Source organism: Rhinatrema bivittatum, chromosome 9, assembly GCF_901001135.1.
Source record: "Rhinatrema bivittatum chromosome 9, aRhiBiv1.1, whole genome shotgun sequence".
NCBI classification, from domain to species: domain Eukaryota; kingdom Metazoa; phylum Chordata; class Amphibia; order Gymnophiona; family Rhinatrematidae; genus Rhinatrema; species Rhinatrema bivittatum.
In genome coordinates, this window is record NC_042623.1 from 16083800 (window position 1) to 16098517 (window position 14718).

The 14718-nt window shown below is 42.5% G+C and overlaps 1 protein-coding gene across 7 annotated transcripts in view; it reads left to right on the plus strand.

The window, feature by feature from the left end:
• SFMBT2 (Scm like with four mbt domains 2) overlaps positions 1-14718 on the plus strand; it is a 563685-nt gene that overhangs the window by 168082 nt on the left and 380885 nt on the right. For 6 of the 7 annotated variants that reach the window (XM_029615682.1, XM_029615685.1, XM_029615687.1 and 3 more), the window contains one exon: positions 10631-10696. The exons of the other annotated variant lie outside the window; for it this stretch is intronic. In XM_029615682.1, coding sequence (XP_029471542.1) covers positions 10631-10696 — 66 coding nt within the window. The remainder of the gene's footprint in view (positions 1-10630; positions 10697-14718) is intronic. 7 annotated transcript variants of the gene reach the window in all.

A 14718-nucleotide genomic window follows, 5' to 3' on the forward strand; every position in this document is an offset into this window, starting at 1 on the left:
TTAGCCATGCTGACCTGCCCGCCTCCCTGGACAGCCTCTGAAACCCACGCTCTGTGGGATCAGCTTTACTATGGACTGAAGGGAAGATGGTGCTACGCAGGAAAGTAAGAGCAGCTGCACAGAGCAAAGCCCTGTGATCTTTGTGAAGCTCCGTTGAGGCTGTCCCCTAGTGGAAGTCCCAATCTTTAGAACTTAAAGACTATCTGGGTAAGTTTTATCCAGCTAAAAACTTATCTGAATAAACTGGACTGGTTAGCGTGGCATGAATTTGAAATCTCGCAGTTTATCTCTCTTAAGTCCCTAACTTAGCTGGACAAGCCATCTCAATATTGGTCTTACAAATATACATACCCAAAAGCAGAAAATAATAAAAAAAAAACCCCCAAAAACTTTTGTCATTACATAGAGCTTTCTGCAAAATGCACAGTACACTTTTAACCTCCTGTTTGTTGATATGCTGATGAAGCGAGAACATATGGGACTAGTCTTTAAGTTCTAAACATGTACACCATAGAGGAAAGGCAAGATAGGGAAGAAATGAGGTTCAAATCTCTCAAAGATTTCCATGCAAGTAGGTGAGTCTCTCTCTTTCAACAGACAGGAGGCGCTAGAATGAGAGGGTCATGGGATGAGGATGAAAGGAGGTAGACTCAGGAGTATTTCTAGGAAATATTTCTTTACAGAGAAGGGTAGTGGATGCATAGAACAGTGGTTCAGCAGAGATGATGGAAATAAAAACGATATCTGAGTTCAAGAAAGCGTTGGAAACACACAGGGAATCTTTGAGGGAGTGATAGGAACTGGAAAGCTAAATTAATTGGATGGATGGGCAGACTACATAGGTCATATGGTCTTTTTCGGCTGTCACATTTCTATGCCTCTATGAACAGGAGTTCTCTTGGAGCATGCTAAACCTCAAGTCATGAGGGAACAATTTTTAATTATTTTTTTTTCCTTTGGGAGTGTAACATTAGTTTTATCACTTTACATCCAGATAGGCATTTCAGAGCAGTAAAGTTAGATTAAGATGCGAGCTTTGTTTTTAACTATAAGTAGAAAAATATTTAGTTACTAATTAAGTACATTAATACATTTGTCTCTTCTGTGGTACTAGACAAAATTCTTTAGCTATCCTCTTCTTGCTTTGTGCCAACCTAAGGGCTGTTGCTGTGAAAATGGGGCTTGAAACTCCTTTTCACCAGAGACTGAGCGTTCTTAGCCCCTGCCAGCATGGTTTGCAGGAGCCAGGCTCAGCACATGCACCTGAATATTCTGCATGCCAGCTTGGGCATCATGCTGCCTTTGTGCTATCAGGCTGCACTAATTGCATGACATAGTTCTTGGGAGCCTGAGTATGGCAAGTAATTTAATTTTCCATAGCTACAAAAAATAATTTAGCTTAATGCGGGGGTTTTGCTAACATCGTCTAAGATATTCATGATTATTCATGAATCAATTTACAGAGCACATCTGTGCATCCTGAGTTAACAGGCTGTGTTAAGTAAATGTTATTGCTAAAGGCACAAATTGGGGAGTGGTAATCCTTATTATGTGGTTCAGAAAAGGCTTCAAGTTTCGCAATACTCATAAATGTCACTTGAGAAAAATAAAATGTTCTAGTTGTTTGAGTTTTTAGGCATGTTTTGCAAAAAGCACTTATTGTTGAAGCTGTCTGCATCGGCTATCTATCTGTCCATCATTGGTATGCATGTTTGCAAATGCGTGGCCGAAGAAACAGAAAGAGCAGGTGGGCAGGAGCTATGGAGCCACAAATGTGGCGGGGAACCCAGGCTGGGACATCTGAAGAAGAAGGAAAGTGGCAACAACAGCCCCCAATAAACCTCCCTCTTCCATTATCTCCTGCCCCAAGGCATAAGCTTACTAAAACAGAGGCCAATCCAAGGCCCTTTTGTAGTTGTAGTAGCAGCAGCATGGGTTTGTCAAGACATGTAGGGCCATCAACAGAATGTTCCTCTCACAGACCCAGTCTCCTCCTGGCTTCTGTATGGGAGACATGGCCTAGTAGAGGAGCAGGTGCTGATGGCCCCACAACTCTTTTTTACAAACCGATGCTGCTGCTGCTATTGCTGCCTTTTGACCTTAGACAGGCCCCTTTTTTAGTAAGCATATATCTGTGGGGCAGGGGACAGTGGGGGAGAGAGGGTTGTTGGGGGCTGCTGGAAGAAGGGGTGATTTGCCATTGTGCCACAGTAAGGAGGTAATTTTCAAAAGGATTTATGCATATAAAACAACTTTTGAGAATTGCTATTTTTACATGCATAACTCCTTTGAAGTTTTACTGAATTTTTAAAAGATTTTATGCACTTGAATGGGCTTTTGAAAATTGCCACAATATGTGCTACTTTTACATGCGTAACTCCTTTGAAAATTCACTGCTAGGGGTGCACAGCTTGTTCTTCTTTATGATGTCCATCGACTTATGAGCATTTAAAAACAATTTTTTGTAAACTGAGCTACTCAGAAAAAAATGAATTGTTCAGTTCAGCTTTTGTTTTTTCTGTTCACAAGTTCATCAGTTCTTGTGTTGACTGATATGATTGGGAGAATCGTTGTCTGACTGTTAATTGATAAAAGTTATTTTCTTTTCTCCGTTGACAAGCAGGGCTGATTTAGCCATGAAATGTGAGTGACATCATCTGACGGCACTGAATGGACCCTTCTTTCTACTCAGCAGAACTTTTACAGTCTACTGAGCCTGTTTGGAAGTTTCCATGTGAGCACTACCTCATGAGCCTCCTCAGTGTTTTTGCCTGTGCAGATACACGAATGTGCTGTTACGGAGACACGTGGTTCACGGATTCTCATGATTGGAATATAGCCATACCGGGCTATTGGTATAGGAGAGGAGTAGCTCTTTATGTCAAAAACAATATTCAAGCAACTGAATTGCAAGGAATGTGTGGTAAAGAAGAAGCATTATGGTTCATCCTAAAAAAAAGGTGATGGTGCATCCATTTTTACTGGAATGGTTTACAGGCCTCCAGCTCAAACGGAAGAAATAGACAGGGATCTGGTCGAAGACATCCAAACGGTGGGAAAGAAGGGAGAAGTGTTGATTTTTGGAGATTTTAACCTGCTGGACATAGACTGGAAAATCCCTTCTGCGGAATCTACCAGAAGTAGAGAGAGAGTGGATGCCCTGCAAGGGGCTCTGTTCAAACAAATGGTAATGGAACCCATGAGAGCGGGAGTTATATTCAACCGAGTGCTCACTAACAGGGATAATGTCTCTAATCTCTGGGTGGGTGCCCACCTCAGCACCAGTGATCATCAAATGGTATTGTTTGATATCGCAAATAGGGTACAGAGAAATCACATGAAGACTCAAGTTTTGAATTTCAAAAATACAGACTTTGTCAAAATGGGGACATACCTGGAGGTAGAACTAGAAGACTGGGAGAAAATGAGAGAGGTGGAACTACAGTGGGCCAAGCTAAAAGGAGCTAAAAAGAGCAACAAATTTATATGTTAGAGAAGTAAACAAAAGAGGGAGAAATAAGAAACTGATCTGGTTCACAAAGGAGGTGACTGATAAAATAAAAGCAAAAAGAACAGCGTTCAAGAAATATAACGGATCCCAAAAAGAGGAACATAGGAAAGAATATTTGGTGAAACTGAAGGAGACAAAAAAAATCAAGAAAGCAAAAAGCCAGGCGGAAGAAAGGCTTGCCAAAGAGGTAAAGCAAGGTGACAAAACATTCTTCAGATATATCAGAGAAAGGTCCGAAGTGATATAGTGAAATTGATAGGTGAGAAAGATCAGTGGGTGGAGAGTGATGGAGAAATGACCGAAATATTAAACAAGTACTTCAGTTCGGTGTTCCCTAATGAAGAGCCTGGAGAAGGACCGTTGCTAGTTGACAAGACTGTGGATGGGGGTGGAGTAGAAGAAACTCTGTTTATAGAAGAGAATGTATGGAAAGAGCTAGGAAAACTGAAAGTGGACAAGGCCATAGGGCTGGATGAGGTACATCCCAGGATACTGAAGGAGCTCCAAGATGTGCTGGCAAGTCCATTGAAGGACCTGTTCAATAGATCCCTGGAAATGGGAGTGGTGCTGCAAGATTGAAGAAAAGCGGTGGTGGTCCCACTTCACAAGAGTAGGAACAGAGAGGAAGCTGGAAACCACAGGCCGGTTAGCCTCAACTTGGTGGCGGGAAAATTAATGGAGAATTTGCTGAAGGAAAGGATAGTGAACTCTCTACAATCCGGTGGAATGCTTGACTCGAAGCAGCATGGATTCACCAGAGGAAGGTCCTGACAGACAAATCTGATTGATTTTTTTGATTGGATGACTAGAGAATTTGATCAGGGAAGAGCACTCGAGGGGATTTACTTGGATTTTAATAAAGCTTTTGATACGGTCCCACATAGAAGACTCGTGAACAACACGAGAAGCCTGAGAATGGGTGCCAAAGTAGTAGCGTGGATTGCTTACTGGTTGACTGACAGGAGACAGCGTGTAATGGTAAATGGACCCTATTCTGAAGAAAGAACGGTGTTAAGTGGAGTGCCACGGGGATCAGTTTTGGGACCAATTCTGTTCAATATCTTTGAACGACCTGGCAGAAGGGATAGAAGGTAAATTTGTCTATTTTGCAGATGATACTAAGATCTGCAACAGAGTGGACATGTCTGAAGGAGTAGAGAGAATGAAAAGTGATTTAAAAAAACTTGAAGAGTGGTCAAAGATTTAGCAGCTGGGATTCAGTGCCAAGAAGTACAGTGTCCTGCATCTGGGGTGCGGCAATCCAAAAGAGTTTTATGTGATGGGCAGTGAAAGACTAATGAGCATGGACTGTGAAAGGTGCCTAGGTGTGATAGTGTCTGATGATCTGAAAATGGCGAAGCAATATGACAAGGCGATAGCTAAAGCCAGAAGAATGCTAGGCTGCATAGAGAGAGGAATAACCAGTAAGAAAATGGAGGTGGTGATGCCCTTGTACAGGTCCTTGGTGAGGCCTCACCTGGAGTACTGTGCTCAGTTCTGGAGATCTTATCTAAAAAAAGATGGAGACAGAATGGAGGCGGTTCAGAGAAGGGTGACCAAAATGATGTGGGGTCAGTATTAAAAGACCTATGGGGAGAGACTGAAGGATGTGACTATGTGTACCCTGAAAGAGAGGAGGCATGAGGGTGATATGATACAGACATTCAGATACCAGAAAGGTTTTAATGATGTACAAAAGTCAGACCTTTTCCATTGGAGAGAAATCAATAGAACTAGGGGTCACAAAATGAAACTCCAGGGGAGGGATGTCTGAGAACCAAGGTCAGAAAATATTTCTTCACAGAAAGGGTGGTGGATGCCTGGAATGCCCTCCCGGAGGAGATGGTGAAAACCAAAACAGTGAAAGAATTCAAAACTGCATGGGATACATTTTGTGGATTCCTAAAGGCTGAAGGATGGAAAAGAAGGAAAGAGTGCATGGAGTAACTTGCTAGTCTGGCAGTTGCTACCCTTCAACCAGTAAGCCTTGATACTGTTGATGCAACTCAATCACTGCTCTCTTCTTCAACAGAAAGAAAATACTTCAAAATATCTGATGAATGGAACTGTTTCCAAAATTTAAAAACTCATATAAAAAATATTTCAATACAGCAGACTCAAACAATAGAACAATTAAAACTAAGCTGATGCTGCTCTGCTTCTTGCTTCTAACTCTTGCTGCTGCTCCTGCACCTTTGCCCACACTACGCCTCTTCATACTCCTGACCTGCGTTGTGCTTCCCGCTGCTTAATTAGACCGTATGCAAGCCTGGGGCCAATGGTAATCTTCTTTATCCTGCTTCTAGCCTCTTCTTCCCGTGCATGCAGGTCCACTCATAACATTTCCTCTTCTGGGCTGCACAGGCCATATCACTGCTGCTACCATCCCTTAGTGCTTCCACCATCTCTGCTAATGTGTTCTGCCCAGGCTGAGTAGGTATTCTCTGCATCTCACCTGGGCAGAGGAAGGGGAGGGAAGAGCACCCAGGCCAGCGAGAGACCGTGTAGACAGGATCCTGCTGGCAGAGGATGGCGACATACCTGCTTGTGCTTTGCAATACACCAGTGTTGCAACACATAGGTTGAGTACCACTGATCTAGGTCTTAGGCTGCCTGCTTGTGTCATTACAGGAAGGGGGATGGAGAGTGTGCCAGAGATATTAAGATAGTTAAATTTTGCAGTTGAAAGAGCCTATATCCAATAATGGGTGAGGAAAGACAATGCCTTTTAAGTTCTGTTGTGTTTGTTTCAAAGTATTGATCATCCTCATTTCAAATGGTTTCTGTTGTGTTGTTCTTCTGATGCTCCCTTTAAGTATCCTGACTGTGAGGTTGTAAGGAAATGGCCTTCTTTTGAGATGTGCCCATCTACTGTCCTTTCATTCTGCTTTTTTCTGTAATGATTGATGTTCTGGCTATGAAGCTTGATTCTTGTCCATAGTTTTTGGTTTATTTCACCAATGTATCGTCCTCCTTCCCACTCTTTGCATTGGGTCATGTACATAATATTCATAGCGCAGCATGATGTGAACATCTTATTAATCTGAATGACTTTCCATGTGGGCAGCTGTAGGGTCTTGTGATATGGGCTGACACAGCTTGCATCATGTAGTCCTGGGGGAATTCTGTGCTACTGCGGAGTGCAGAATTTGTGCAGAAGTCGTCCCGTGTGTGTGTCGTCCCCCCCCCCCCCCCCCCGCGCAGAACTGCCAAATTCTGTGCAGAAAATGGCAGAGGAGACTGAGCGCACCATTCGCGGCGAAGATGAAGCCCCCGGCGTCCATTCGCGGTGAAGATGAAGGCCCCAGCGTGCCGCAAACGGAGCTCGAGCACCATTCACGGCAAACGTGAAGGCCCCCGAGTGCCTCGGGACGCTCTCCACTCAAGGCAAAGATGAATCCCCCAGTGAGCATGAATGTATATAGAGTGGTGTGTGTGAGGAAGGGGAGGGGGTTGTGAGAGAGTGGAAGGGGAAGCGTATGAGATAGAGGAGGGGAGAGGGAGAGGAGGATGAAAGATGAGGAAGTGGAAGGGGAAGGGGTGAGAGACAGAGAGCAGGGGGGTGAGCAGGAGGGGGTGAGAGAAACCAGGGAGGGTGAGCAGGGGGGTGTTTGAGTGTGAGTACCAGAGAGAGGGAGCCTATATGAGGAGATTGTGAAGGTGTGAGAGATTGGGAGCTGGTGTGTATGAAAAAGGGATCGTGTGTATGTGAGGATGCTAGCCTGTGTGAAGGGATTGTGTATGTGTGAGAGAGCCTGTGTGAAGGAGTGCGTGAGAGAAAGACATAGGTAGCCTGTGTGAGGATGTGTGTGTGAGAGAGAAAGGGAGCTTGTGTGGGTGTGTATGCAAGAGAGAGGGAGCCTGTGTGAGGGGGTGTGTGTGTGTGCGAGAGAGTGAAGGAGCCTGTATGAGGGTGTGTGATGTGCACTAGAGGTAGCCTGTGTGAGGGGCAGTACTGAGAATGGGGTCAAACTCTGGGACTGGCGATAGAGTGGAAGGGGTTGAGCCTAGAGGTGGAGGGGAGAGATACTGGCAGGTGGTGGAGTTGGGGCCTGAGAGAGCAAAGTGGCCAGGGGAGTATGGAGAGAGTGTGGAAGGGACACTCGTACAGTGAATTTCTAGGGAAATTCTGCTCAAAATATTTAAAATTCTGCATCTTTAAGTAATAACTTTTTTCTGTATTAATTTAAAATGTAATTACTTAAGGACCTTTATGTAAATTGTGTTATTTTGACCAATATAAAGTTTGCAGATTTTTTCAGAATTTTTAAGTTTCTGTGCACAGAATTTTATATTTTGTTATGCGCAGAATTTAAAATTTATTTGCACAGAATCCCCCCAGGAGTAAACATGGTATGTTGCAGGGTTTTGAGCCATTTTCTTCTGTTTGGGTTTCTGTTTGGTGCTTACTCCTTATACCTTTTTATTTCAGGTTAGGTGGTTGTTGGAAGGCAGGAGTATATTTGATTAAATAGGATGATGACAAATATTTCATCCAGTTCTATGAATTGGAGGGAAAAGAAAATATTGCTGAGCCCAGCATTAGCCTTCCAGTTGTAACATCTGTGTTCCCATTGTGCATGAAACAAGAGGAAGGTCTATCCTTTAAGGATCCTCCTGAATTGAGATCGTCTTAGGTGAGCAGTTGTAATGTAGCTGATGTGATAGGGGCCAAAAAGTCATTCCCATCTGAAAAACATGTATGGTGGTCTGTGAGAAATGTGTTGTCTGCCTCAGTCTAGTTCCCAAAAGACAAGTATTCACATCACTAAAATCAGCCTGGCCTTTTGGGCATCCATGCATGTAAAACTGGGCTGAAGAATGCAAGAATCTATGCTAATGGAATTGTCTTGTACTTCAGCCCCCAAACTAATGCACAGAGAAGACCATGAGTATCTGGAATTGTATTTGTAAATGGTTAAAACACAAAGATAAATTGATTCCAAGCACAACTTTCGGGCCGATACAGTACAGTGCGCTCCGGTGGAGTGCACTGTTACCCCGCGTTTGGACGCGTTTTCGTTGAAAACGCACGTCCAACCCCCCCCCAACCCATCCCCCCCCCGAAACTAATAGCACCCACAGCGATACAGAAAGTAAAATGTGCAGCCAAGCCGCATATTTTACTTTCATGGCGATATTAAGTCGGAGGTCCTAAAAGTTTAAAATAATTAAAAAAAAAAAAAAAAAAGTTTAAAATTGGCCAGTGGCTTGCAGGTTGAAAACCGGACGCTCAATTTTGCCGGCGTCCGGTTTCCGAACCCGTGGCTGTCAGCGGGCTCGAGAACAGATGCCGGCAAAATTGAGCGGCGGCTGTCAAACTCGCTGGCAGCCGCCGCTTCTGTCAAAAAAGAGGCGCTAGGGACGCGCCTAGTGGTATAAAATAGGCTGTACATGCGTGCACAGTTTTATAAGGATGTGCGCAAATGCCACCTTTACCCAGTAAATGTGGGGATTTTAGTAGACATGTGCGATGACGCAATTGCCAACTTTCCTAGTTCACCCAGGTATGGGTAGGACTTCCTAATCCCCCTAGTTAAATAGCCCTGACCCTTAAAAACCCGCTGACTAGCCTAGATTGATTTATTTGATTACTTCCATAGCAGTAGTAAAGTTCCGCAGCAGGGGACCCCCATCGCATACTTGGGTATGTAAATACGTGCACATTTCATGTTAAAGACCCAGAATGCCTATGCCCTGGCCAGACCACACCCACGCCACTTTTTTGCAATGTCTTATTTGTGCACGGACTGGGCGATACCGTGCGTACATGGGCAGCTTTTAAAATCCGTGCAGCGTGCGCCGGCTGGACATACTTGTGTATCTCCCGGTTTTGGTATTCGCCGGGCTTTTATCCCATTCTGTATCTCTGGAAATAGACTTGGGTAAATCAGACCCTTAGTTTGCTACATTTTTATTTTGGGCCTTGCGTTTGTATTGTACCAAATCTTCCTCACCAATAGAAAATATATTGAAAATATTTGATGAAAAATTGTTACAAAATTGAATGGTTATGAAGTTGATCCTGTGTATAGTTGGGCACTTGATGATTAAACTTGAGAAGATATATGTGTACTTTTAAAAGGTAGTTATTACTAGGCTGTGTCTGAGATCAGATACTGCATGCACTTGATTTATTATATACTATGCTAGCTAAACCAATGCAGCATGTGTACTGTTACCAGTAAGGAATACTTGTATGTGATTTGATGCTGGGATATTCTGGTGTGACATAACAGCTTTTATGGATTGAAAGCTTATCTGCATATCTGTTACATTTTATGATTCCACCAACTTAGTATTTTGGGAAACTTCATTGTGTAACTTCGTTTTAGAAGATTCTTTTTATTAATGACGTAAAATGCTAGGAATTGCAGCAGTAAATTTGATAAGCGCTCGTAATCTTGTTGGAACTATTTTGACCTAATCAGAGAATAAAATACTGAAACATAATCAGCTGAAAAACGTATTATTTTAATTTTTCTTTATTTTACATTGGATTATCCAACAAGCACCTGCTGGGGATGGGAAATGGAGAAAAATGAGCTACACTTTTACCACAAAACACAAATGTAATTTAAATTCTAAACCTATTTTGAACCAGATTTTATGAAAAGATCACACTCAGAATTGCCATGGACACACTCATTGGTAGAGAGGGTGGATTATTCTTATCCTAGGAGGTGGCCTCCTCCAGAACCAGGCTGAAGTGTAAGGAAATTTGCACTGTCACTGCCTGCACTGTACCTGCTTTTTGGAGAACTGAAGGATTTCAAATTCCACATCATTAATTTGGTATCTTTCAGGAAAACTAAGAAAAATTTTGTAATGCTTCTGGCTGCTAGAAAGTGGCCTGATAGGAACTGAGGAGATAAACAGCAAATACCCCACTATGGTTTGAAGAAAAATATATTAAATCCCTATTCCAACATTTCTTGTCACCATGGTTTTGTGTTGGAGAGCTTGGTGTTTGCCTTCTTTGAACATATTTTAACTGGAAGGAATCAGATGTAAAGCCAGTTTTTTTCTAAAGCCTTTGGATATATTTGGGAGTGCTACATCCTTTACTGTCTCTTTACAATGCTGGCACTTTTCAAATTGGATTTTTTTTTTTTTTAGCCGCGGTAAGTGCCCTTGTGTTCCAACGTCAGCAACACTACAATGTTTCAAAGACAACAACGACTGGTGAGTAAGAAGGGATTTAGGATGCCCTCACACATCAATAGTGGAACTTAGAAAAGATTGGAATACATTATCGGTTATGTACACTCTGACCACATCATCAAATTATTATTTCAGCATTTAAAACATTTTTTCCAATATTGATATCAAATGCTGCTAATAAATATGTATACAGTAAGATTAGTAGCTAATTATGCTTTCTAATTAACTTATTTTTAAAGTGTTTAGATAAATACAAGATATGGGAGTTAGTTCCTAATTAATGCTGCTGCATTTAAATAGGATTATCCAGTAGTGAATTAGCTAGGTGGCACAATGTTTATTCAACTCTTGGAGAATGTGTATTTCAACATGAAGTGAATCATTGTCAGGTTATCATATTGCTTTACCTGCTACCACACCTTTTTGAAAACTGCATAATAAAAACCTTTATATCTGTCTTACTCCTGCTTCTTTGGGCTTTCAGCTGAATCTGGTTTCTGTTGCTATCTTGAACCTTCATTCACAACTTCCTGTGATTCAAGTCATTATTAATAGAAACAGGGCAGTCACTAAAATCAGGTTGAAAAGCTTTTTCTGCATGTATTACGTTTATGATACTACTTCTTGTGGGTCTCTAGAAATGAATTCTGAAGCATCCTACAATCAGGTTGGTTTCTTTAGAAATACTTAGACTGAGAAGTTTTTTAGGTCTTAGAATTGAATTCTAAGGATGCATGAGAGCATCTAAAGAAATATGTTGATGTACTAACACAATTAGAGTTTGAGTTTCATTTAGTATTTTTTTCTTTTCACTACAGTTTTTTTTCTTTGACCTGGAAGTTTTGTCCTCAAAATCAGAGCTGGGATCTGTTGCTATAAGTCTTCATTCACAGCTACCCAGAAATGTGTCCCCTGTTTTATATCCCCTCCTGTTATATCCCATTCAGTCATCAGCTGGGGTCCATGCATCAGGCCTCTTTCAGGAACCCTGTATTCATTATTATTATTATTATTATTATTATTGTAGAGTGTTATATACCATCGTTCGGTATTGCCATCGCAATGGTTTACAATTCCAATATTTTGTTAACATGTTTAGCAATTTTTCATAGAACGTACATTCTACTGCTAAATTTTTAAAAGGTGTAATAAAGGTCTAATTATAGTACAACAAATAGTAGGAAATACAGTATTACGTTAAATAGTTAAGGTTTGCCAAGTTATCAGTATATAGCAAGGTTTCGCTTATAGGTTTAGACAAGTATCAAGGCTAGTAGTCATGGGCCCTAGATTCAGCTACTAGGTGTTAAAGTTGCCCAGTGACTAGGACTCCCTCTCACCGGGGGCTGTAAACATTTCCTCCCCATCATGTCCAACCCAGCCTGCCTGGGGAATGGAAGACCTGAGCCGGGAATCAAACCCAGGTCCCTCCACATGGCAGCACTGCTACTGAACAACTGGGCTGGCCCTCATGTACTTTTTATCCATCACTGTTTTTCTTTTTAGTGCAAATCATTCAGGGATTACTAGACATTATTTTTTTAATTTAAACAATACTATACCCACCCTTAGCAGTCCCCCCCCCCCCCCGCTACTCCCTTTATATCATCTAAAATCGTATTTCCTTGTGATTCCCAATGATTACCGACTCTCTACCCCTACGTATCTCTACGTAGTTAAAGAGATCCTTGTATAGTTTAAACCTCTGTACCCCCTCCCCGCCCTACTCACCCTGCCCCTCCACTACCCCCTTTGCTAACCCTTTCAACCCCGTTTCCCTTCTATGCCGCCCATCAATTCCTCCCAACCCCCATCTTATTTCATATTTAAGTGAATACTTTTAAGTAAATGTCTCCCAATACCTCCTTAGTTCTACAATTTGATAGTGACTGTACCTATCATCAACTGTATATAGTTGCATCTATTCATGTTCTCTCACTCCTATCAGTCCAACCTTTGCCCTTCCCCTTAGCCCCCCCCTCTCCCACTCTTCCGTTTTCTTCCCTTCCCACTCCCCTCCCCTGTATTATTTCTCTATTGTTCTATTGTTTTATCTATTTACCATTTTTACTGTTTTATTGTTATATTGTAACTTTCCTCCTTTGAGTTTTTTGTAAACCGGCATGATGTGTTTCACGAATGTCGGTAAATAAAAGTTAATAAATAAATAAAATAAATAAATATACAGAACCCCATTATTGCTGAGGCTGAGAATTAGAAATCTAAGATCATAGTAAAATGTGTCAAAATTTGACATTATTTGGCCAGAGATGAGAGATTTCAGAATAGATTAGCTGAGACTCCTATTGGTTTTGCAATCCATTTTCAAAATCTGTTTTAAAAATGATTATTAAATTATAGAACAGGATATTTTTTTGTAGTTGAGAGTAAACTAAATCTTTTTCTGAGAACAAGCAGGATGGCAGTCCTCACATATGAATGACCATCCGATGGAGCCTAGCATGGAAAACTTATGTCAAAGTTGCTAGAACTTTGACTGAGCCTCACTGAGCATGGGACCCTCCGCATGCATTATGTCATGCAGAGGGTCCCATCAGTCTTTCTTTTTCCGTGGAGCCCAGTAGTTTCAGTTTTTTCTATTGAGCTTTTTCTCAGAATTTTAAAATTTTTCTTCACATTCCCATGGATTTTTTGGTAGTTCATGGGGTGCCGCGCTCGTCTTGTAGTGTCCCTATGTAAGTTTTTCGGGCATCACTATGTTTCCCTTTAGGCGGCGGTGCTTTTGGTGCCCGTTGACCATCGATCGCCATGGCCATCAGATTTGATTTAGCATCCCGCTTGAGTTGATATGTCCTTTGGGTTATAGCGATTTCTCCCGATGCATGAGGGCCATGTTTATCATGGATCTCCAAGATATGTGTCATTTGCTTGAGGGTATCACATGACTTCTAGGATTGCTACAAGTGCGCCCAGATGACCCCAAAGGGATGCCGATCCCGCTTGGATTTGATGGAACATCTGTTTTGGCATCAGAAGACCAGTCCATCGGCATCGGAGGCATCGGCATTGAAGGACTACGGAGCCACACTGATGGCCATCGAGTCATCAACATCGAGGGGGCCATTGGTTTCCTTGATATCGAAAGGCTGGTAGGGATGCCAGTGACAGGCCATTGCCCAAGTCCTCCTGCTTGAAGAAGACATTGGGTGCCTCTTCTTTGACATCAGCACCAGGGACAACCAATGCCGGGCATCGAGAGAAGCCGAAGAAGTATTGGCATTGGTCCCCATTGATGCATGGTGCCAAGCATGGGGATAATCTGGCTTTGGCCAAGAAACACCTGACATGACCCCACAGTGAGAAAAGCTCATCCCCCAAGTTACCCAGGGGTTCGCTACGGTCTCCACTGGTCCTGGTATCAGCCATCGATCCTCCTCTTGTTTCCAAACAGGATGAGGCATCTCCTCTTGCCTCCCAAAATGTCTTGGCATCGATGATATTCGACACTAGAGAGATGCGTACAGGTTGCTATGGAGAAGGCGCTGCAGGCCCTCCGTGTTGGGCACCGAAGCCAGCACAGTCTTTCCTCATGCAATTGCTAGACTCATTATCCCAGGACAAGCAGGATGATAGTTCTCACATATGGGTGACATCATCGATGGAGCCCCCTCACGGAAAAAACTTCTGTCAAAGTTTCTAGAAACTTTTGGCTGCCACACTGAGCCTACTGAGCATGCCCAACATGTCATGATCCCTGCATCCACAGGGGTCTCCCTCCAGTCTCTTTTTTTTCCATGCTGCTTTTAGCCTCGTGTTGAAGGAGCTCTGTGAGTTTTTCTCACTATTTTTCCTCACGGAATATTTCACTAAAAATTAATACTTTCTGTCACAAAAATTTCCCATCGTATCTCCCTTCAACATCCCATTCGGTGACCGCTCTTTAGAGCCTTTTTTTTCCACCGATTCCGGTTATTTTTTATAGCCAGTATCTGCGAGTCACCAACCGTTACCAGGTCTTAAAAATTTTCAACAATGGCCACCGGTTTCAAAAGATGTCCTAATTGACCCCGGACAATGTCGAT